We start from the raw sequence: 24,548 nt of genomic DNA, 5'->3' as shown, positions 1-24,548 counted from the left end.
ACAAACCCCACTGAAGTTCATTACCCAAAGCCCCAAATCAACAAAACACTTTAGCATATGCTGAAGTGCTTTGCTTGACTGGGGGCCAAGTTAAGATTGTAGCATCAAGCTCTACCCAGCAACTGACTGAATTGTTTCAGACAAAGCCTGCATATTCATGGCTAGCTGTGTTGGGGGCAATCCTTCTTAGAATATAGAACACTGGAGACAGTAGAAAAACATTCAAAGTACTCAAACACAAATGTATTGAAAAATGATCGAAGTAATAGCTTGTGTATTCCTAATATCTTTTCCCCTAGTCATTCATACATGGTAAGACACCATAAATAAATAGAGCAGCTTACTTTCTGTGTAGAGAATGTACACATAAATAATTACAATATACATTTGGAAACCAAAAAAAAAAAAAAGACATTGTAGTAGTGCAAAAATAAATGATCAAACAGAAGTTGTGGACATTATAATATACAATGCTATATAAACCTGAACCATTTGGAATAAAAGACTTTGCAGTTCATTGAAATAATGCTTTAACACTATCAGTATTTGTTTCACATTAAACTGCAGATTTCATTTATCTACTACTACAAAAAAAACCCCACCTCAAACTTTCAAAAAGTTTATGGCAAACAAGATCACTTTGTTCTGTTATATAACACCGATGATACTAGCCTAGCAGTGCAGCAATTGAATACTCATCTCAAGAAAGTTCAGAGATCCAAATGGATACTACTGAATGATCTGTAAATATCCTTGGCTCTTTATATTTTATTTCCTTTGAAAGTTAGACTTCAAACTTGTCCTGTTTTGACACACAAATCCGTAAGACATTATTGCAGTTAGATATAGTTACAAGAGAAACTCCACAGTCAAGTATTGCAAGAGGCTTCACAGCTCGTTCTCAGCATCATCGTGACCTTGTACGGGACATAAATGTAAGGACCCGTCTGATGCCATTCAAGCGGTCTTTCATAGATTTCATGGCAAGAAACGGGAGCTGAGCTCTACTCTCAAGGGGAAGGACAGCAAGGACCCACCAGCACCACGCAGGGCCATTGGGGCTAGCCTGCAATAGAGAACAACACACATACATTATGATGCAGAAGCGAAGATTCGGTCAGTGACTTAAAAAAAAAATCATGGTATGGAGCAATACATTTTCACTTCAGTCTCTTAGTAAGAGATGCTTTCTATATGGTCCCTCCAAATGCCATTTTAATAACTTCTAGTTAGACGTACACAGTTTATACCTAGATCCTAAACTTTTCTATAAATTTGCAGTGTTTGGATTAGACCCATTTTTGCCTCTAGTAATCTGTAGTTTGTCTCTTCTGCATTATCTTCATGCTATGTCATCGTGGGCCCAAACCTAGGATTAGGGCCCTACCAAATTCATGGTCCATTTTGGTTAATACATTTAATGATTTCAGCTATTTCAATCTGAAGTTTCATGGTGTTGTAATTGTAGGGGTCCTGACCCAAAAAAGGAGTTGTGGGGTGGTCACAAGGTTGTAGGGGGGTTGCGGTACTGCTACCTTTACTTCTGCACTGCTGTTGGCGGTGGCGCTGCCTTCAGAAGTCTGAAGGCCGCCAGCCACCGCCAGCAGCAATGCAGAAGCAAGGATGGCATGGTATGGTATTGCCACCTTTATTTCTGCGCTGCTTCCTGCAGAGCTGGGCCTGCAGTCAGCAGCCACCTTTCTCCAGCCACCCATCTCTAAAGGCAGCAGTGCAGAAGGGTGGCATCATACGGTATGCCATCTGTGCTGTTGGAGCACTCCCTTTAGAGCTGGGTGCCCAGCCAACAGCTTTCGCTCTCTGACCGCCCAGCTCTGAAGGCAGCGCAGAAGTAAGGGTAGCAATCTGCGGCCCCCCTAAAATAACCGTGTGCCCCCCCCCGCAATTCCATTGTGTGTCAGGACCTCCAATTTGTGAACTCTGGACTCCCCCTGTGAAATCTGTACAGGGTAAAAGCACACAAAAGACCAGAATTCATGGGAGAAGGCCAGATTTCCTGGTCTGTGATGCATTTTTCATGGCCGTGAATTTGGTAGGGCCCTACCTATCAGGGATTTAGCACCCTAACATCTGTTATACCCTGTTAGTACTTGGAGTTTAGGGTGTCCAGCACCTTGCGGTATTGAGTCCTGTAACACTAGCATCAACTTTGTCCTGCAGTTGTCACTGTTTGGTACGATCTCTATTTTCTACCTAACTTTGGGACAAATTCAGTTACGCTGCAAATTGGTGCACGTCCACTGAAATCAATAGGGATTATTTTTGTCAATATTTCTCAGGAAGTTAAATGAAATAATAAATATGAATATTGACTTGCTCAGAGTTACTGCAGCAATAGCTTATGGCAACAATTCAGATACTGAACAGGTTATACAAGATCAATGAAAAGGATTAACATTTTCTTCAATGGAATTAGAAAATTCTCCTTGGTTTATCAGTGTGTGATTGCTAAGCTTCCTGTAATCAATAAAAATGACAACCTCTATTCCTGGATAAATATAAAGTCATGTACCTGTGGGTCAGGATCCTTAGCTGGCATTGGACCAAAATGACTGAGAATTCGACTCTTGAGTGGTTGTTTGAGTGAGTTAAACCACATATAAGCCTGTTCATATACAGAATCATGTAGAACAAGTAACTCTGCATAGTTCTCTCCTTGCACCTGGAGTTAACACAGAGAGGGGGGTGAGGCTGGAGTTAATTCCAATTACATTTTCAAAAGGCACTACACACATTCTTAATTCTTTTGAGAACTCTAGGGCAGATCCTGAAAGTTTGTTCTTAGGTTTATTTTTCTGAAAAGCATCTCAATCAAAAAAGTTTATCTCAACCTTTTCCTTCACCCCTATGTTCTAAAACAAAACAAAAAAATCCATTTTCAGAACCAAGTGTTTGTCAGGCTAAATCCAATCACCACTTGCTAGATTATATATTTAAATGAAAATGGGTCCCCCAAATGATTTGTGTTCAGGTTTTTTTTTTTTCATATGAAAAACTCTTCGGGGCAGGCACTGTCTTCCTATAGTACAGTGTGGGTTTGCACAGTACCTAATACATTTTGGGTGTGTTACATATTCTCTCAATAATAGTGGACTTTAAAAATATGAGCATTGATTTCAGCAGGAGTAGGGCCAGATCCAATCTGATTATCGGACAATTATAAAGCAGACTTATTAGGAGGCCTGGCAAAATCGCATCCTGATACAAACTGCCTTTATAAAAATAAAAACGCTTGGAAAATCTTCGTTAAACTCACCTTCTGATCCTCAATGTACTCAATATCTGCTGTGTTGTATCCATCACGCTGGCTGTGCTCTATCACCTTAAACCTCCTCTTGCCAATGCTGTCTACAACAGAGCGACCGTCAGCAAAGAATTCAACGTTTCTTATCTCCAGAATGCAGCCATAATCAGCAAACCTATTTAAATCAAAACAAAAGCAAATAAATTGGCTGCATTCTTTCCAGGTTCAGTTCTGTCGATTTACTGAACAGCCACTCTAGAATACAATAATATGTACCAGTGTCAAGGAGTGCTACATGTAATACAGATTACTCTGTTTAGTGTTCTCCTTCAGGTTATACAACACTTTTCAAAACTGTATCCTCATGAATGTTCAGCTGATCGCCCAGCACCATTGTAATAAGGCCGACTTTTCTAGTCTCTAAAACTGAGGCGCTTAGCTGGAGTCATCTGAAATTTGGCCTGTCTCAGGAAGGTGCAGTCGGCTTGGTGAGCCAGAATTGGGATCCTTTGGGCTAAGGGTTCTGAGATACAATCCCTTCCCCCCCCACCCCCAAGCCATTTTTCAAAGAGTTTCTAGGTGGGTTTTTCGCACACAGAGCTAGAGATTACAGTTAACTATTAATGTGATGCAGGTCATAATGGTCTCAAGCCAGCGTTTTACTCCAGGTAGTGCATGGTACCCATTAAATCTTTGGGGGGACCCAAACTGAGAACAGTATTTAAGAAAACGTACTTTTTACAGCGCACATGCGCCAATACAGAAAGGTGACTAGAGGGTTTCCACGCCTGCCGTTTTATATGCTCGGCTTTTGTAAGTGCTCTAAAAGCCAAATGGTTACTTGGATTGCTATGAAATTTGGGGTGCCTCATGGGGGCAAAGGGTAGCGTTAATGATCCAAAATGTGGGATCATTTGACCTAGAGGATCCAAGTTACATGCCTCCTAAAACCAAAACCAAGCCAGTTTCCTTCTGCTGCCTTGTTCTGTTAAATTGAAATGTACTAATAGCTGGATGAATCACAGACCATGCTAAGACGGATGGTGGTGAACTCACCCTCTTCAGTTATCATAACTAAGGATGAATTAATCACAAGCCCCACATCTTAGACAAAAGGAGTTTTGGACTGAGGGGCCAGAGGCAGCTGCAATTTGCAAGTCACAGGCGGCAATTTTATTTTGAGGGAATGTAATCGAAGTCTGTGGGGAGGAAAAAAATTAAACCTGACTGCTTCCTGGAAGGAGATGGCTATTAGGAGGCTGAGGAGTTGAGTAATAAGTGGAGAGGGGCTTGGGGCTGCAGCAAGGGGAAGAGGTTTATAGGGGATTCACAGGGATGGGTGATAAACAACCAGTTCGAGACTTGCCGGGGGGATTTTTTTCACTAGCTCCTGGGGGACTGGTTGGACCAAGTAGTTACAAGGGCAGATTAATGTGATGTTTTCAAAGAAACACTGCACAGAGCTTAGGAACCAACAGCGCAGGCATCATGTTTTGTCCACTCTGCATCATCTAACCAGTGACTTAAGAACTGTGCCCGACTGGGCACTGGGGTGATTCATTAGGGCAGAAATAATCTGAGCCTTATTCCTGGTGTTCATCTCATACATTGGATCGTATCAGATGTGTGTCCAGGAGTTAGGATGATTTTCTTCTCATTTTTGTCCTTTAATAGTTTTAGATGGAATCCTGTGAGTGAGTGAATGGGCTGTAAAAAGGAGGTAAAGAGCTAACACATTTCAGCAACTGTGGGGTGGGCAAAGCAAATGCCCTGTGACTACACAGACCTATGGAAGCATTGCTGAAAGAGGGCAGATTTAAGGTTCCATGGGCAATCTTAACTGGGCATTTCCTGGTTTTCAGGAGTTTGAGTTTTGCAAGGGGACAATATACCACCAAGCAATCTTAATTCTGCATTAATGTAGTCTGTTGCCATTGAATTTTAGAATACTGAGAATTTCTTGTGCAATGGAATCTCTTAGGTAACCACATACTGGACCAGTGCAACTGTTCTAGAAGGATAATTCACTTTCTACTATTTATCTACATTTCAAAATGTAAGAACTTCAAATGTTCAGTGAAAACTCTATGGCCAGTAGGGTTAAGGATAGTAAGCACTATGGAAGGACTATAAAATCTACAAAGAAAAACTTACCAATGATTTTAGTAAGCTTTGCAGTCCCTTATGACAATGGTGAAGAGTCAAAATGCAGATGTGGGCTTCAAGGCAGGGTGATACAAGATTGGCACTTAGTGTTTGCGGTAAATGGCATGATGTAAATGCTCAGCCAGTCCACGTACTAAGCTGACCATACTTCTATCCCAACCACTATATTTAATACAGCGGAGATGTCAATTTGACCTGATAACACAACTGTTTCTTTTGACAGTAAAATTCATTAACATTCCAACTTGGCTGGCGGTACCAAAGAAATAAATTTAAGACTAATAAGAGAAAATACTTTTTCCTCAAGCCATACCTAATAAACTGTGAGCCACTGCCACATAACATTGAGGCCAATAGCTTAGTGGGATTCCAAAGGAAGATTAAATATTTAAATGAATAATATCTGCAGTTACCCTAGATGTGGTAGAAGTGTCTAGTAAGGGATATAAATCTTATCTTCACGCTTCAGTACATCAGCACACCAGTAACCAACACTGTTGGGAAGAAACGCCCCCCAGCCCCCATCAGCTTGTTATTCCACAGTTGTCCATTATGGGGTTTTCAGCACCTTCCTTTGAGGCAGCTAGTACAGACAGGCTACTGGACTAAAACAGATCATTGGTCTGATCTAGAAAAGCAACTGCCACCACTGGTGTGCACTGCTCACTCACCCCTTGACAGGATCACCAATACACATTCCAAATTGTTTGGTGCCAGTCTCCATGCATCTTCGAATCATCAGTCGATAACATGGCTCAAAGATGTGCAGAGGGCAAGGGACTGTAGGATAGGCCATTGTGCAGACAAAGATGGGAACATTCTTATTTAAGCTATAAGAAAAAAAAGACCCACTAGGAAAACATGCACCATCTTCCAAACAAACGTTAGAAAGGTACAAACCACAGACATTTTATGCAACACAATGCAATTACAGGATGCCAAAGTGCTTTACAATAAAATCAAATGGAAAACAAGATTTCTATATTATACAAAAACGGTTAAACTATTTTTTGCTTTCATCTTTCCAAATAATGGTAATTGATATTCCATTATAATTAATGGAACTTTTTTTTTATCCTTCCAGCAAAGTCAGAAAGAGTTATCACCTCATCTCTCTAGGTTGCTTTAGAGTTCAGATGTTCCTCAATTCTCTCCCTTTCCCATCCAATTTCCAATCCACATGTACTGGTGAGCTTTTTTATGGTGTGGAATTCCACTTCCAGCCACTATGACATGCGCCAAGATCAACAGAACGCAATGTCATTGCGATGCACCTCATATTACTGGCTTGGATTTCCTCTTGTATTTGAAACCAATCACAAGAGTATGCTACCAGATAGCTTGAAGTTTAATCTTGTGTATCTGAACCCTGCCCTTCTTGAATCATGTAATACAGAGTAAGCTCCTTTATCAGTACCTTAGGACATGTTCTACAGTGATGAGACCCATTCAGTTGCTAGCTAAACTACTTTTAAAGACTGGTTTAAAAAAAAACCCACGAAAGCCCACACAAACTGATTACATACTTGGAAAGCTCTGCAATTTCTTCTTCATAAATCTTCCTTCTCTCAGTGAGTTCCTCTGGAAGGTACTTCGCTATTAACTCCTCCATCAGTACCGTTTTGCAATATTTCCTCAGAGCCAAGCACTGCAACAAGAAGGCACAACTGAGCAGCTATCAAGCAATGTATAGCAATGGCTGCCATGCTATATTTTAACCAAAGTTTCCTCTGATGTAGCCTTTTCTTAATTGTATTTGGTCACTTCCATTATAAACTGAAATGGTCACTAATCCATTTCCCTCCTTGCTTTCTGGCCTGCTTGTGACAATCAAGGTCACCAAGAATAAGCAATTGAGTCAACTGATTCTATACAATATTACTGAACTATAAAAGTGTCAAGTACGGTCTTTTTACTAAAGCTAGACACACACTGGTCTTGTGTGTGATGTTTTGGGGAGATCTGAGACTGGAAGGGCTGTTGGGGTTACCCCTGCAAGCAGCAACCAGGCTGGTGGATGCCAGTGTGCTGTGAACAGGCTGTTGGTGTCAGGGCTCTGAGCCAAAGCTGGCAGTACAGGAGCACGCAGGGTTACAGGACAGGTGGTGACATGACCCATTTCTGGTTTGGGTGTACCCCCGTAGCATCGCACTATTATAAAGACATGGGCAGAGCACTGATTTTTGAGAAGACCTTTCAAAGCAATACAGAGAACAGCATTACAAGCTAATATCCTACATGAACATCATGCACCAAACTGATGTCATGGGGAATTCCATGCTCGGAGCGTGCAGGATTGGGCTTTGTTTATTACACCTGTAATTGGTATGGAGAACCTACACAGACAGTAGGTAACCCCCCCCCCCCCCCCAAAAAAAGCTACTGTGTCATTTTTCTGGGGGATTGGCCATTTCCTATGGGCTTTCGTATTTCCCAAAAACATAGCAGAAACAGCTGGATGCATGATGAGCTTCAGTTTCATTACTCCATTCAAGGAGTTAAAGTTGAGTAATTTATAGTTTCCTGTCTTTTAAATTTGTTCACTCTGAAGATATCACTTCTTTCTCTACTGGTTTAGTTTATGTGTCTCAGAATTTGTATAGATCTATATCATTGCTGTGTTTCCCATGGAGCTTAAAATTAACTTTCCTCATTTTGTTTACTTTTGGTTGGTGCAGCAGCAAGTCAACACTAGTGCCCTTTACATAATGTGTCACAGAGCCAGAAGAGGGAACAAAATGTTGGAGACTCTACAAACCCTAGCTACTCTCTTCCCCTCTCCACTACAATTGAAAATTGTTAGTCCATGGGAGTTTACCAATGCCAAGCATTTTTTAAAATCCCACCCTTGAAATCTGGGAGACATTTCTCATCATGTTTAAAACAGTTTATTCCCTTCCAACCCTCAGCTCCCAAATTTTTATAAAACTTCAAATAATTACAAATATGCATTCCTGCAAGAGAGAGAGCAAAAACTGAAGAGTAAACCAAAGAGAAAAAGAAAGCATACCAAATCCTACTAGTGAAGGCCACACAAATAATTTAACAATTTTAAAGCAGACAAAAATTAGCATCTAAGGTACTTGACAGTATCCTTTTAAGGCATGAACTGAGAACATGACTGAAGAAGTTCAAGTGAACACCAGTCACGTGCACCACATGGGCTGACCAGGCAGAGCACTGCTGATCTCAGTGTGCAACCACCCACACAGAGCTCTATGCTGGATCAGGGCTTTAGGTCTTAAAAGTGTTTAAGCACAGAAAACTACATGAGCTCTGAGCCTGAGAGACATTGAAAAAGGCTTCTTCCCCAAATCATATGGGATTTCAAGTATATTTGGATATACCAGTGGATTTCTTAAGTTATTAATTCCCCCTCCCCTCCAGTTTATGTGGACCAAATTCATGCATCATTACCTCAGAGAGACCTTCTTTGCACAGGGGACATTTTGCATTGTGATCTAGGCATCTTTCAAGACATTTCAGGCAGAAGGTGTGCCCACAAGGTGTGGTGACAGGTTCATAAAAAAGCCTGGAATGGAACAATCAACAAAAAAGCGACAATATCGTGTAGCAAGAATAAGATTAAAAGGCTACTTCATAACATCTTTTCATATTTATTCAGTAGTTACAATTCTGTGCACTTTAGTCAGAAATCTGTTTCTTGTTTTTCACTTTTGTATTTATTCAATTAAGGCATTTTGCTATTGTCAGTCTAATGTAGAAAGCGCTCTCTGAAATCCTGGGCCCATTGAAGGAAATCCGTGGCAAAACTTCCATTGACATTTGAGCAGGATTGCACTCATGCTATGGTGATGAATGGCAGTACAAAATAATAAGATAGGGCTTATGTTTTTCAAATTAAGCTGATTAAAAATAAGGCCCTGATCCTGCAAATCCTAACTCACATGGGTAAAGTTAAGCACATGCATAATTGTTTGCAGTTTTGGGACCTATAGGATTAATAAAATGGGTATACACTAGGGATGGGCAAACTTTTTGGCCCGAGGGCCACATCTGGGTATAGAAATTGTATGGGAGGCCATGAATGCTCATGAAACTGAGGGCTGGGGTGTAGGAGGGGGTGAGGGCTCTGGCTGGGCGTGTGGGCTCTGTGGTGGGGCCAGAAATGAGGAATTCTGGGTGTGGGAAGGGGCTCCGGGCTGGGGCAGGGGTGCGTGCATGAGGGAGGGCTCCGGCTGGGGGTGAAGGCTCTGGGGTGGTGATGAGGGGTTGGGGGTAGAGGAGGGTGCTCCGGGCTGGGACCGAGGGATTCAGAGGGCAGGAGGGGAATTAGGGCGGGGGCAGGGGGTTGGGGTGTGGGAGGGGATCAGGGGTGCAGGCTCCGGGCGGCGCTTACCTTAAGCAACTCCCGGAAGCAGCAGCATGTCCCCCCCCTCCATCTCCTACATGGAGGTGCAGCCAAGCAGCACTATGTGCTGCCCCGTGTGCAGGCGCCACCCCTGCAGCTCCCATTGGCTGTGCCCAGCCAGTGGGAGCTGTGAGGGCAGCACTTGGGGTGGGGGCAGAGTGTGGAGCCAAAGGGGGGGGACATGCGCTGCTTTCGGGAGCCATGTGGAGCCACGGTATGCATGGAGCAGGGCAAGCCCCCAGCCCCGCTCCCCAGCTGGAGCACCAGAGTGGGGAAGCACCGGACCCCGCTCCCTGGTGGGAGCTCATGGGCCAGATTAAAACATCTAAAAGGCCGGATTCGGCCCCCGGGCTGTAGTTTACCCACCCCAGTATACACTATTGTTACCATATCTAATGCTGGAGAATTTAGTTTTGTTTGAATACATTGCATAGCTTCTAACTTCCAAATGAACATTCTCCCACAAAATAAATGCACATTAGAGTCATATTTCATCAAAACATTACACACATTGTGATTCTGCTTTTCAGGTTAGTTGTCTTCTTTCCTGGCTAAATTCATTGGAAGACTAAATTCCAAAGAGATCTTTCCCTGCTGATGAGCATTTAAAGAACAGAGGGATGTTACCAAAGTCTCTCTAATCATTGAAACTAGAAATGAGACCATTCAAAACCGACTACTTTGATCTTAAAAAACCCCACTCAATATTTTAAGGTCTCATAAGTAATTACATCAGACTAAATAATTTAAGTTCATTTTATTAAAGGTAATAAAAAAATAAAAATAAACTGGTTTAATCAAGATAAATCTGGGTGCTACTGTCCAGGGATAAAAATAATTCCATACTTATTTTTTTCAGCATGCAAAATATGTTTAAGAACATACTGACTCTTAATAAACTGGCTATTGCTATTTTGTTAAGTGTCATTAGTGGCTATAAGTACAGACATTTAGTGAGGGAGCATATGAAGGAATATCTAAAATGCCAGTTATCTTGTTGCATATCAGTTAAAATCCTGTCAGTTGTTCAAAGAGCAGAAACTTTACTGCATAATATTACCCGTTTTGCTTTAAAATGTTTAATACCAAGTTCTAAAATAAGTGTTTGTACATTTAATCAACTTACAATAGATTTACTTGGACAAATACCACTTGAAATGTAAGCATACAGCACAGGAAAGGTCTATTAGATCACAGTCCTGATCCAGCTCTTACTGCACTAATGGGAGTTTTGCTATTGAGTTTAATGGGGGCTGATTTAAGCCTCGCAAATTGGAGAAAGATATATTGTAGAGAAAGATTTCTTGAGACCACATGTCAGGTGCAGTACGACAACAGCAACAATATTCACCCTTGGTGGGAAATACCTGCTCACTTCCAGCCCTACATTTCTATGCTTCTGTGTTTGCTTGGAAGGGACCTGGAGAGCTCATCCATCCAGCCCTTAGGCTAAGGCAGGACCTAATATACCTCATCCTTAACAATTTGTCCATGTTTACATTTCTGTAGGATTCCTTTTTGATTTTTAGGTCACCAAAAAGCTGCCATATTGGCCTGTTACTATTCTTCCTATCCTTTCCTTTGCAGCAGGACAGTTTGCTGTCCCCCCCCCCCCGCTGGAATGGGTGACTCACCACCTCGAAACATGTTCTGCCAGTGCTTACTGCATGCCACTGAAATGGATATAGGTCAGTAACACCTTTGCCACTTAGATGAAATAGGTCAATAGTAGCTTCTGCAGTTAGTTGGTGAAAGGTCACTATTAGTCCAAAGTACACCTCAGCCTCCAAATCACAGATAAGTCATTTCTGAATGACACAATATGGATAATGACCATGAGGACCACTATGCGTTAATATCAGTGGCAAGAGGAAGATCCTCCAACAGGATCGTCTTACACAGGCCCTGACATCCATATGGTCTCAAGGACTTTAGTGGGACTCCATGTGGCTGCAAGGATCTGTGCTGTCCTGTGTTGCAGGATCAGGGCCAATATCGTGACAGTCAGGGAAGGTAAAGGGTCAGAGCGAAGTAATTTTTAAAAAAGGTACCTGAAAATTGCTTTGTAAACAGTCAAATGGGCATCCTCATTAAAACAGCCAAATTCAAATTGTGTGCGCATATATGGCGGTGGTGGAGGGAGGGAGTGTAGGAGGAAGAGTTTTGCTCTTACGAATACTGAATCTTTTGAGAGCTGTGTAAACTTTTGGAGCACTTGGTGCAGGTTTATAGTTTAGGCTTCTGATTTTATTTTTTGTTTTCTTTTAACAATTTGTTCCAAGCTGAAACTAGCCAAACCAAATACCCTATTTTCTCCAAAACATTTCATTTTATTTTAAACAATTTTTTAAAGATGGCACAAAAATATTTGCAAACTTTTCAGTCAAAATAATGACACAAATCCAAACTTCTGCAGCCATGTGTCCAGAAACCCCCCCGCCCCCCCCAAAAAAACCAAATGCCAATTCATTTAAAAGCTAATAGGGGATTAATCCAGAACACAGCTAATTGGTTTGGGGGATTTTTTTTTTTTTCCTGGAGTGCGACTGTGTCCTTGTCAGAGCCCTGAGAAACCAACTCCAATACATTTCTCAACTCCTTATTCTTATGGTCACACGTCAAGGTAATCATCCTAATTGAGAACGGATTACACAAACTGACAGACCTGTGAAAGGTGCTTAAATTTTACATCTCCTGCACACAGTTCTAATGTTAATTATACTTAGTTTTGCTGTATATTTTTAACAAACATGATTTGAAGTCAGGCTGTTCGTATACAGCTACAGGAACTAGGTTGGCATCTTGTACCTGAACTCTTTATCTGCAGTCTACTCTTGCACTTTTGTTGACCAATAATAGCTACAACATAGTAGTGCTTTTATAAGGTTTAACTTATTGCCACACACTGGCTTGAAGCTAGAGATTTTATTTGGAAGAATAGTTTAACTATTGTGTACTTCTAAATGTTAGTTGGGAAGATGTATTTGCCTCTGTCAAAGTTTAATGGAGCATGCAAGACCAATAATAAAACTGATTTGTTAGGCAACTCCCGTTTTCATGCTCAAATTAGAAGCATCTCTGAGGAGAAATCAGTGATATTTAACTGTGTGAACAGAACAGCGAGCAAGTGTATATTGAGCCTATGTTTGGTTATTTGTGCTGACTTATTTTGGCTAAGTACTAGAGACACACAAAGGACTTCTATTTGCTTATAAGGCCTTTACTATTGCAACAACTACTTTATTATAGTGGCACCATTTTACATAATGTGTTTTCATAGAAATCAACTTTTCAAATATTTCAAGCATTATGAAAAAAATCGATACATGGCGTATGTATTAAATTAACTGCAGAGGACTAAGTGTTGACTTCCACATAGTGGCTGGTAAGAAGAAATCTTTCAGATATGTTCATTAATCTATTTAACCCTGACATGAGGTATCTTTTGCCAGAACAGTCATTTGCCTGGGGCACATCAAAAGCTTTCAGACATAGTCCCATTCATAGTTAACGTTTCAGAACCAAAAACTAGAAGTGAGGGAAAAACCCATCCCCCCCAAACAAACAGCTTCCAAATGATAGAAAAATAAGCGACCGAGCAAGCTAGGGAATGCCATAGATCATGGCAGTGAAAAACAGGTACAATATAAAAACATTTGTTAGAAAATAATGGATACCTCATACACAAAGAACAATCCAGGTCAGAGGGGTCCACAAATTCAAATGGAACGCGGCGCCCAGCACTAGATCCCTTGGCATCAATTGCACCTATTTATAATTGTAAAAAAAAGTCATTGGAATATATAACTGGACACAGCTATGTGACTGGTTTAACATTTCAAAGACAGACTGTTTTGGGAGTTCACAAACAGCATCTGATTTTAACATGCAGTATGTGATCACATACTGCATGTATTTATGAGTAGTTATTGAATCATTAGGATCATGGGAATAATTTGTGTGCAGACACCAAAAAAAATCAGCCTCGGTATAAGTGGGCACAACTCACAACAGGCTTGAATTTAATCTCACACAACCATGTTGTCACTGTTGGAAATATATAAAGGGCTGGATTCTCCTGTCACGCCACTGTCTATCCATGGAATGGAGGGCGAATCAGGCCCAAACACTTCTGTGGTCTCAGAGATGTCATGAGCAATGAACAACGTTCATGCTTTGTAGGTATGAATAAAGCAAGTCAAAATTTTGACTTTAATTATACTATTACTATTGGACAGAGTGCCATAAGTGTACATGGCACTGACATTTCTCTCAATTCTCAGGGCTCAACTGGTAAACAAGGGCTTGGCCCAATCCCTTTTGTTCTCTTCCTAGATTTATTAGTGTAATTACTTTTACAGAGGAAACTGCACTCTCTCCACATCAGTTCAAGCCCTGACTACAATCCAGAATGAATAGAAAAGACATGAAAATCTAATTTGGAGCCCAGTCCTGCACTCTTTACCTAGGCAAAACTCCTGCTGGAATTAAGGATCCAACACTGCATTCCTTACTAAGGCAAAATTCCCACTGCCTTCATAGCACAGGACCAGGCCCCCATTTTATTAAACAGGTTTACCTTTCTTCATGAGTTTGCAGGGCACCTCAGCACTTCTCATTTCCTCAGAGCAGTGCTTTCTCTTCAGAAGGCTGCATTTCTCAGAAATGAGAAGGGCAGACTCTGGGGCGGAGGCATGTTTGTTCTCATCTTCTGAGCAGCCTTTTTTACTTTCTATCATTTGAATGGATTTTCTCAGACTGCCACAGTCACTCATTTTTTGTTCTTCCTGAGCAGGGAAACTCTTTTTCTGTTCCACATTTACCTGTGCGAAAGAGGATTGTACATCAGGACTGCAGTTCTGTAGCATTTTCATTCTGCAGACCACTTTGTAAGAGAACTACACACACACACACACACACACACACACACACAGTCCTGCTCCGATCTCAAAAATTGTCATGTTGCAGACCATCAAGAAGGGGTCTGCAAACCAATGGACTCCAGTTTGAGAACCAGTGTGTCTGGGCCTTATTTTCAGTCAAAATACCATCTTCCCAAAATATACAACAAAACAAGCACACACAAAACAAAACAAGCACAGTGTTGCTGTGTTATCAGCCTTCATTTAGAGGGGCCTATAACTTTGCCAAATTACTTCCTGAATCAAGTATCATGGCTAAGTCTCACCCTGGAAGTCATTTCCTGAACTATGGAAAAATCCATTTGACTGGTTTTAAGTTAGGAGTGAAAAATATTTTGTATATCACACTGCTGGTTTAAAAGACTAAACACCATATGATCTTTATTCCAAGGGAGGTGTAGGAGTATACACAAAACAATCGATAAAAGGAAAAGTACATACAAAAGGCTGCTTCAGTGAGACTGATCTTTTACTCAATAGCTAAAATGGGCTGCTCACAATATCCCAGACAACAGGTCATAAATTAAAGAAGTTTTGCTGCATCATCCTTAATCCTACTGTTGCCATGGAACAGCCAGTTAGTAACCATTTCATAGGATAATGCCTACCAGTTTGCCAAATCAAATGGAGGGACTGATTCCCCCTACTCCTCTGGTGAATATGAACGTAGATACTCTAGGTCATTGTCAAGAGCCATCAGAGACCATGGTACACAGGAAGGCAGGTGTAGGGGGTTGAATTGTCTCCTCTCCTCCCAAATAACCTACCTCATTCAGGAATGGCAATCTAAGCGAGGGGGCCTCTCCTCAGAAAGCACAAAAGGCCTTTTGGAGACTATGGCATTGACTTAGGGGTCCACCTGAGCAGAACTGTGCAAAAGCCACCATTCTAGTTTGCAGGAGTTGGCGCAAAGCTTTCCTACAGCTATGTGACAGAATTTACACCCTCGGAGTCTCAGGTTTGGATGAACTAAAGATAGTCCTCAGCCAAACCTCTCAAGCCAAACTCCCATAAACATTAGTGAACTCTGGATCTGAAACCAACCTCATGGGTGGCTCATATACCCATATTGGTAAAGACCCCATAATCGCCAGCCTGAATACTTCTGAACTTTGGATCTAAATCCAGGGTGGATGGCCTATCATCAATTAAGGGCCAAATCAAAACCCTTGATCTGAACATCTCCCAAACTATGGGGACATCTGGATCCGAACTTTACAGCAGAGATGGGGCTGAGTTGTAAACTAAATGGAAGATCTAGAATTTCTGTTATCACAGGTAAAGAGATTAATTTTGACAAGCAAGAAAAAGAAGGATCATCTTTTGAAGTCTGACAGCCTTCCTTCCTTTTTATGTATCAATTAAGTTGAATCCAGTAAATTAGTAGTTTGTTGCAGCTTTTCCATCCCTAAAGCAGTCTTTAGCTTGTCTGTATGAAGTATTCTGATTCTCAATAAACACAATCTGGAAAAAAGTATTATTCAATGTCCCATACAACACAGCAAAATTAAGAACCACACAGTTTATTTTTACCTTGAGCAACCTTTGTAGGTTATGGCTGGTGTCTGCAGATCCCACTGAATTTAGAAGGTTCCCCTTCAATCTAGAGTGAGGTGACAACAGCTGCAGGATATCGGGTAAGTGTTCCTGAGCGTTTCCCGGGATGGGTGAAAATAAACTAAGTAGAAGCTGTGATATAAAACAGAATACATACTTCACTACTTAGTTCTTCTCTTACAATCTCTTAAGGGAAAGTGGGGATTGTGAGGAAGGGGATGGTTGACAAACATCTTTGATTTACAAAACCACTCAAGAAGCCCTGGACAACAACTAATTAGATTTAGGGTGAACCAAAAAAGGAACAAATATAAAAGCTGGTGTGATGCAGGCTTAGAATAAGCAAAAGAGTCAATTTCAGAGTTAAATGTGCTGATAAGTTGTCAACTGATTTTGTTCTTTAGGGTAACACCGCTTACACACATGTGAATTATGTTCTGCAGACTGTAGAACTAGAATTCTACATAAACATGTCTGCAGCTACTGCTTGACGAATTCGATACAAGTTTGTGCTATGCACCCTAAACTCCCATTGAAGTCATTGGGAACTGAGGGCACTTACCATCCCCTAGGTCCAGGCCCAATCAAATTTCTTATGTTACAAATAATTGGTGTGTCGAGAAAGAAAAATTCAGACAGTGACAAAGTTGCAGGCATGAAAAACGGGCAATGGCTTCTCGCCAACCGAAAACAAATGTAAAATCCACTAGCAAATTGCTAGCCATTAGCAGAGTGCAATTCACTGAATGCATTAAAAAAATAAGAATTCCATGTTATAAAAGACTGAAATCGTTTCACCAAACTCCAAGCCTGGTCCAGCAATGCTTCCATATGTGCATTGAGCACATCATGTATGAATAACAATCAATCCATAGTCCTGTTCAAGCCAAAAAGGGACTCCTCTTGTGAGTAAGACTGCAGGATTGAACCTTCAACGTCAAAACGAATTCCAGTGAAGACTGCCAATTACAATGAGCAGAACGACAAATTTTCACGTGAAGGATTTCATAAAAAGGGGATGTCACTGTTATGCAAACAGTCTTGGGGAAAAAAAATCAATAGATTATATCATTTGAAGCACTCTGTAGCTGACAGAGTCGAGTTCCTCCTCAGGACCCTATTACTTAGAAGTGAATAGCATTCGTGGACAAGGCTACTTTGAGCCTGAATTTAGAAACCTATCAGTTCATTATATCTTGCTCCAACACACAGGAAGATATCACTACAAAAATGATACATGAATCAATGACAATGCGTGAGACTGCATTTTGGGACAGGAACATGCTAGCAATTCAGGAAAACACAGGAAAAACAACACAAATGTCTACAGTCACTCAAAGCCTCCCAATCAACTATATTATAATCAAACTGGTGCACAAACACTTCCTCACATCAGAACAATCATGTACTCGTTTGTTTTCACTGCAGGGACCACTACTAAAATTATTATTATATTTTATATAATGTTGAGTGTCCCAGCAAAGATTATTTTCAACAAAGGGTCAAACATACACATGCAAACCTTAAGGTAAGTGTTAATAACTGAAACAATTATCCAAAGGTATGTAAAGAAGGATTAGCAACCTTGGCAGTAGCTCTTTAAAGAGAAAGGTAACAGCTATATACTGTAGCTTAGTTTGCTACTGGAAGAAGCTTATTATAGATCTGTCACATTGCCCATTTATCTTTAATTAGCCACCTTTTGAAACAGTTTTTAAAATAAGTCTCTTCCTTTGTTTACTCTATTCCCTTTCATGCCTTCTCTGCTTGCTGATGCTCACAGCCTCTTTAGTGGCTGTGAAAAGAGTGATGCTGCTCCCAAGTGGAATCCTGGCCTTGCTGCGCAGTGTTTTCACAGTCTGAGTCATCGAGCTGATACAACATTAACTAGAAACTCCCACTTCTGTCCCAATTGATAGCATCAGTCTACCTGGTAATAAGACTAGGAAACAGACTGGAAGTGTAATTGCACGGAGTCTAGGAGTGCAATACTAACCTCCCATTGATTTTTAACAACTCTACTGTTATCCAAGTTACACAGGCAACTCTCTTACTAATATTTAAGACACAAAACAGCCTTTCTATACACAGTGTGCTGTATGTGTTTCTTGTTCTCTCCAATGAAACTTTTCGGAGTATAGCAATGGACACCATGTAATACGTCACCATGTAATAATCTTTACTTCATTATTTATTTTTTTAAAACAAAAAAAAATCTATTTCATTTTTAGTAATCTAAGTGTTGTTGCACAAGGCTAAAGAACTCACCTTTTGAGCCTCTGATTTGGCTGCCCTGTTCCCAAAATCCAGGGCAAGGCAAAATAGAAACTCTCTTAAAGATTCTTCTATTTTCCCCACATTAGCCAATGCTTGTCCTTTCCTTAAGTGACCCTGAAAGCAAACAGATCTACAGTTCTAGTTTATTTCCTTTTACCACATTGAGCCTCTTCATTAAAGCAAGATAATTACTATGAAAAAAATTCCAAAAGTGAAATAAAAATAGGCACAAGGCAATTATGATAGTTTGCATTACTTAAATAACACGAGAGAAATATAAGAAGTCTGAGTTTTTAACCACAATACGCCTGAAGATTTTTCATATTTAGCTTTCAGAGAAGTATCACATCCCTACCTCCCCCCCCCCCCCGATACACATGCAAGTTTACCCTCACAGCATCTGTCTGCAGTTAAAGGCTGGTGTAGTTGAAGTCCTAGGGATCCCTCATCTCTTCATTGGAAAGAACCTCTTCCCACAACTTGATCTCTTAACCTTCTCCTTAATGCTTCCTTCTAGCACAATATAAACACTGCACTCAACTTCTGACAGGGCATTAGAGCCTGACCTCCATAAAGGTCAGTGACAATTGTGCTTAGTCCATCATCCTGTGCCCCCCTGCCCTTCTCCCTAGGGAGAGAACTCAGTTGTATTCCCATGGAATGTGTTTGAGTTCTACTGATCTAAGATGCTGAGAGTTGAGGCATCTCTCAAATTCAGTTCTTTTGTGCTACAGCATTTGCTAAGCCACCAGGATGGCCAAAGAGGTTTTACCCCTAAATACATTTGTTAAAATTAGAACTTACCTTTGACCAATATGGTTGGAGCCTGCATGCTGTTTCTGCATCATGCAATGCATCTTCATAAGATTTCAAAGTAGAGTTAATCTGGGACCGGTTGCTATATAATAAATGGTCATTTGGAGCTGCAATGGAAACATTGTCTCATTATAATTACTACAAACATTACTGACATGGGCCCTATACTTTAGGACTCTTTTTTTGCTTTAGAAAAGAGTTTTTCAAGTTGTCTCAGGAAAGCAAACACCCATTATTTAAATAACCAATTACAAAATCAGATATGGCAATCACACTGGGGATTTCCAGGTACAAAGGTGTCAGATTTATATTACACAACTGCTGTAAACACTGCATACATAAAATTCAGAACAGCTCACAAAATAAATCACCAGCTCAGACAGAGGATCAGATTGTTTATAGAAGCTGACCAGAAAGATTTAAGGTGTGTCATAACTGTATTATTATGGCCCAATTAATGCTGCCACAGTATAGATGGGATTTTAAAATGAGTAACTCCCTTTTCAAAAGGTTTGGGATCAAAAATTGTAAATGGTACATAACTCTATAATCAAAGGAAATTAAATGACAACCTGAAGAACTCTGTGCAGCTCAACACTTCTTTTTCACTAGCAGAAGTTGGTCCAATAAAAGATATTACCTCACTCACATCTCTAATAACAGCAATCATCACATAACTCTTACAGCAGCATAGATCAAATGGCCCCATTGTTTCATACGCTATGTGCTGTAACAGCTAGACACAATGTGGTTTAAGAAAAAATTCTGGTCTTCAATTAAAGAATATCCCAGACTAAGAACCCTTATTGTTATTTAAAAATTTTTTTTTACATTTAGTTTATGCAACACTACTTATTTTGAAGCCAGATTATAGTTAACAAGTAATAAATCAGTTTTCTTCACAACCATTTGTAAGGTTTATTACTGGCTTGACATTGTTAAACTGAACCGTGTTTACAGAAGCTTGTTTAGCTGTTCTGTATTACTACAACGTTCCTGTTGGGTGGAGACTGAAGAGGACACAGAACTGTCATGAGTTCTAAAAGTGACCTGCATGTATTCCAAGATCAAGCACTAAATATCTAGTAAAATCATTTGACAAGCAAGTCCCTCAACAAAATAGGCCAGGGTATTTTAAATGTTTTCACTCATTGCAACATGTCCATTAATGATTCACCACGTGCTGCTGCGTAAGTTAGATTTCTCAAGAGAGGGAAAGCCCTTTTTAGGCAAAAAGCAGCAACCATCTCCTGAAATAAAGCATATTCCAATGAGCACCATGTAATGGGAAGCTGTGACAATGACTCACTCGTAATTTTGATAAATACGAGCAAACCTCTGGGATGCTTTCAGAAACATGACCCAATTTGTTGTTACTTCACTGGTTATACAACCATTCCATAAGAAGGGGGCAGGGAATCCAGACCAGAGTCGCAGGCTAAAAGCTTATGCAACACACTGTTCTCCTGACCTAGTTTCACTTTGGACTTTACAAAAAAACAAAATAATAACAGATTCCTAAAAGTTATCCCTCCCCCCAGAAGAGATGGCTGGAGAAGAGAGGTAAATATGATGGATATTGGTTTACTCTGTCAAACTACAACCACCACCAAACAAAGAGCACCGTTAGGTCATGTATGCTCTGCTGCCTGTAAGTCCCTAGTATGCACAGGACAAACTGTTCGGTAAACTGATTTTAAACTGGCACTAAGACAGTCAGTACTCCAGAAATTAATAACGTTTGCTTTTTTATAAAGGACTCGGCTTTATAGCATATCCTCGGCACCGCATGCGAACTGCCACACCCACCCCAATGTTCTAGCTAGAAATACCTCCCAATGGCTGCACCTGGGATCAAAGTCTGTAACTTGCCCATGTCAAACTACTTGGTAAATAGGCTCAGATTTAAAAACAAGACTATAAATGACACTCAGCAGCAGTCTAAGGAGAAATTTGGGCGTCTGACATCCCCTCTGCCTGGCTGTGATCGATCAGTCGCAAAAGTTGCCCGTAGAAAAAAAAATGCCAAATTCTAAGGAGTTAAGTCTTGCAGCATTAACCCCCTTAACTCTGCCCCATGTGAATGGATCGGTGGGGGATCATTTCTGGGGTGGGGGGGGGTCATTACCTAGGCTGACTGCTTCATTGTACTTCTGCAGGGCAGCTTGCAGCTTCCTCTCCTTATAGAAGAGGTTCCCTTCGTGCCTGAGCTGCGATGCCTTCACTTGTCCGGGGAACCACTTGGCCAGCAGGTTGCTGAGGATGACATTGACGCGGAGGTGCTGCCCGGCCGCCAGGCTCCCCTCTTCCTTGCACAGGGCGCAGTGGGACTCGGAGGCCCGGTCCCGCTCCAGGCACTTTTTGCAAAACGTGTGTCCGCAAGGCAAAGAGACGGGCTCGAAGAGGAAGCCCTGGCACTTGCGGCAGCTGAAGATGTCCCAGTCCCGGGGCTGCCGGAGGCTGCCCCCGCCGCTCCAGCAGGCGGGCAGCCGCTCTCGGAGCCGGATGCCCTGCGCCAGGCACTCCACCAGCTTCTCCAGCTGCTCCGCCCGCAGCTGCTGGTGGCGGGAGACCAGCTGGTAGAGCTGGAAGGCTTCGTGGAGCCGGCCCCCGCAGGCCAGCGCGTCGGCCCGCTTGAGCAGCGCCTGCCACTCGGGCAGCAGGCTCGGGGCATCCACCTGCAGCGGGCTCCCGCCCAGCTCGGCCGCCCGCTCCACGCTCTGCGCCTGGAGCGCCCCGGCGGCGAACTGCAGCAGCAGCTGGCGCGGCGGGTGGGAGCCCATGGCCCGGGCCGCTCTACAGGGCGCGGGGCCGCGCGCGGGGCCGGGCCCCGGGGCTGGGCTGCGGTGCTGCTGCTGCTGGGACCGTCTGGCTGCGTCCCCGCCGCCCCATGCTGCTCGCGCCCGGCACCGAACGAGTGCCCCGGCTCCGCGGCCGGTTATATAAACCGCGCGGCACGTGACCCCCCCGCGCGGCGCCGCTCATTGGCCAGCGCCTGCAGGCTGGTTACAAAACGGGCTGGTTTTGTAACCGCGTGGCGCTGGGGGCGCCCGGCTGAGGGGCGAGGAGAGGGGGGGTCGCCTCCCCACCCCACCCCACCCCCGCGGGGAGCGCTGGGCTCTAGGGGCAGCCCTGGAGGGAAGGGCCGGGCTGGCTGGTGCATAAAGTCCGGAGCGGCTTTGTAACGCCCGGCTGCGGGCTGGGGAGGGGAGACGGGCGCTGGAGGGGAGCGGCTCCCCCCGCAAGGGATCGGGGGGTTAGAGCTGCGGGCACGGGGCGGCGGCGGGAGCAGAGCAGGACTTGGGGCGCGGGGAGAGCCAGGCGCCCGCGGGCTCCCCGTGCTGCCGGGGCGGCTCCGGTCGGGCCGCTCTCCAGGGGCAGGAGGCGATGCTGGGCGCCCTGTCTCCTTCCGGGACTCGTGGCTGCGAAACTCAAGGGACGACGCAGTCGAAAATACACCGAAGTGGAAAAACCCCGCTGTGCCCAGGGCGAGATTTCCACTTCCCCCGAGGCTGGTTACAGGCTCGCTTCCCTAACCCAGCCCAGAGCACGCAGGGGTCTGAGAAACAGGTGTCCCCCCCAACTCTTCACACACACGGGCCTGACCCACTGAAACGGCCCCTCTTGGCACACACGGAGTAGCAATCAACTTGCAAAGCGGCATCTGAGCGTTTCCCCTCTTTCCCCGACCCTGCCCTGGGGAGTTTATACACTGCAGAACCTGGACAAATCCTCCTTCGCGGGAATAGCCGGGTCATTGCAAATGGGTTTGTCTCGGTTATTGTATTTATTTTACCCAAAGAAAAGGGCTAGTTTAGTTAGCAACACCTTAGGAAGAAAACAACAATCCCCTCCCCAACCCTTTTTGTACAACGTGTTCCACTGATCCTCACGTTTAAAACCACACTTGCATAACTCCGGACCTTACTCACTACCTAGTGGTGGTGAGAAGCCTAATTCCCTAATGTATTCAAAACGCTTAGCGCTGAAAGGTACTCTGCAGCCGTAGTGGTTTGATGACTACAGTATAAATAAAACATCAGTTAAAGATACAATTCCAAAGACCAGTATCGTTGCAAAACAAAGGAATCAAGTCCTCACCCCAAGGCAGCAGTGGAGTTATACAAAGTTTAATTATACAGTTTATAGTAAAAATTCTTTATAAACAAATCCACACCCCTTTTAAGGAACTAGAGAACATATTTACATTTCACCACACTTAGACTAACCAGAACATTAGATGATAAGTAGCAAAATCTCTCGTCTACTTTGTCTTGTTCAGTCATGTAATATCTCATCCTGTGTGTGTGTGCGCGTATATATATATACACACCAGTTTTTAGATTAACAACATTTAGGTATAGGTTGCTATTACAAAAAACTTATATAAGGTTAGCTATGTTGATCTCTTTATTGTAATTTTCAGTAATACTCATTGATTGGCCTAGAGGGATCTTTAGGATAAATCCACCTCAAAGGATACTGGAAGACATTTTAAAAAAAATCAACTGTACTACCACATAATTAATGTTTATATGCATTTGCTTCAAAATGAATGTACTCGATTGCAGGAGGTTTTTTGTTTTTGTTTGCAATTGTTCATGGAGGTAGAGCTTTAGATTGCACATTTTTAGAAACTGATCTACATACGTGAATTTTCAAAACCGCGTGTAAAAATACAAGCCATTGTCACAATATCTCTATTCAGCGAAAGAGACATGTTGTCTATCTCAGGATTGCTATAGCAAGGATACAGCCTTGTACTTCCGCAGATAGCCCCCCTCCCCCGCCGCAGACAGTCAGGAGTAGGAGTCAGAGAATCCAGTTCCCATCCAGTATTCTTACTCATATTAACACCTATAAATCTCAACCTAGTTTGGGGCCCCACTTGTGCTAGGCACTATACCAGGGGTCGGCAACCTTTCAGAAGTGGTGTGCCGAGTCTTCACTTATTCACTTTCACTTAAGGTTTTGCGTGCCGGTAATACATTTTAACGTTTTTTAGAAGGTGTCTCTCTATAAGTCTATGTTATATAACTAAACTATTGTTGTATGTAAAGTAAACAAGGTTTTCAAAATGTTTAAGAAGCTTAATTTAAAATTAAATTAAAATGCTGATTTTATGCCACCGGCCCACTCAGCCTGCTGCTGGCCTGGGGTTCCGTTCACCTAGTTC

General features: G+C 42.4%; 1 protein-coding gene across 1 annotated transcript; it reads right to left on the bottom strand.

The window, feature by feature from the left end:
• Nucleotides 1-430: 430 nt before the first annotated feature.
• LONRF3 (LON peptidase N-terminal domain and ring finger 3) lies at nt 431-22,155 on the bottom strand. The gene is made up of 12 exons (XM_024197274.3): nt 21,501-22,155; nt 19,361-19,479; nt 18,548-18,670; nt 16,256-16,411; nt 14,380-14,623; nt 13,478-13,568; nt 8,846-8,960; nt 6,955-7,076; nt 6,100-6,258; nt 3,275-3,437; nt 2,531-2,680; nt 431-1,066 (listed from the first exon to the last, which is right to left on the bottom strand). Exons 1-12 carry the CDS (start codon nt 22,153-22,155, stop codon nt 908-910), a joined length of 2,256 nt encoding a protein of 751 aa, XP_024053042.2. The 3' UTR covers nt 431-907.
• Nucleotides 22,156-24,548: the final 2,393 nt, after the last annotated feature.

The sequence above is a fragment of the Terrapene carolina genome, unplaced genomic scaffold (genome assembly GCF_002925995.2).
Source record: "Terrapene carolina triunguis isolate 2854851 unplaced genomic scaffold, T_m_triunguis-2.0 Scaffold131, whole genome shotgun sequence".
NCBI classification, from domain to species: domain Eukaryota; kingdom Metazoa; phylum Chordata; order Testudines; family Emydidae; genus Terrapene; species Terrapene triunguis.
Note: the sequence above shows the minus strand (reverse complement) of the source record. Positions and strands in the feature narration are given on the sequence as shown.

Coding starts and splice junctions, on each gene's coding strand:
- LONRF3 (XM_024197274.3), bottom strand. CDS start 22,155: ATGGGCTCCCACCCGCCGCGCCAGCTGCTGCTGCAGTTCGCCGCCGGG. Junction 16,412..18,547: donor CCAAATCAGAGGCTCAAAAG/GTGAGTTCTTTA, acceptor TTTATATCACAG/CTTCTACTTAGTTTATTTTC. Junction 8,961..13,477: donor GATTGTTCTTTGTGTATGAG/GTATCCATTATT, acceptor GTTCCATTCCAG/GCTTTTTTATGAACCTGTCA.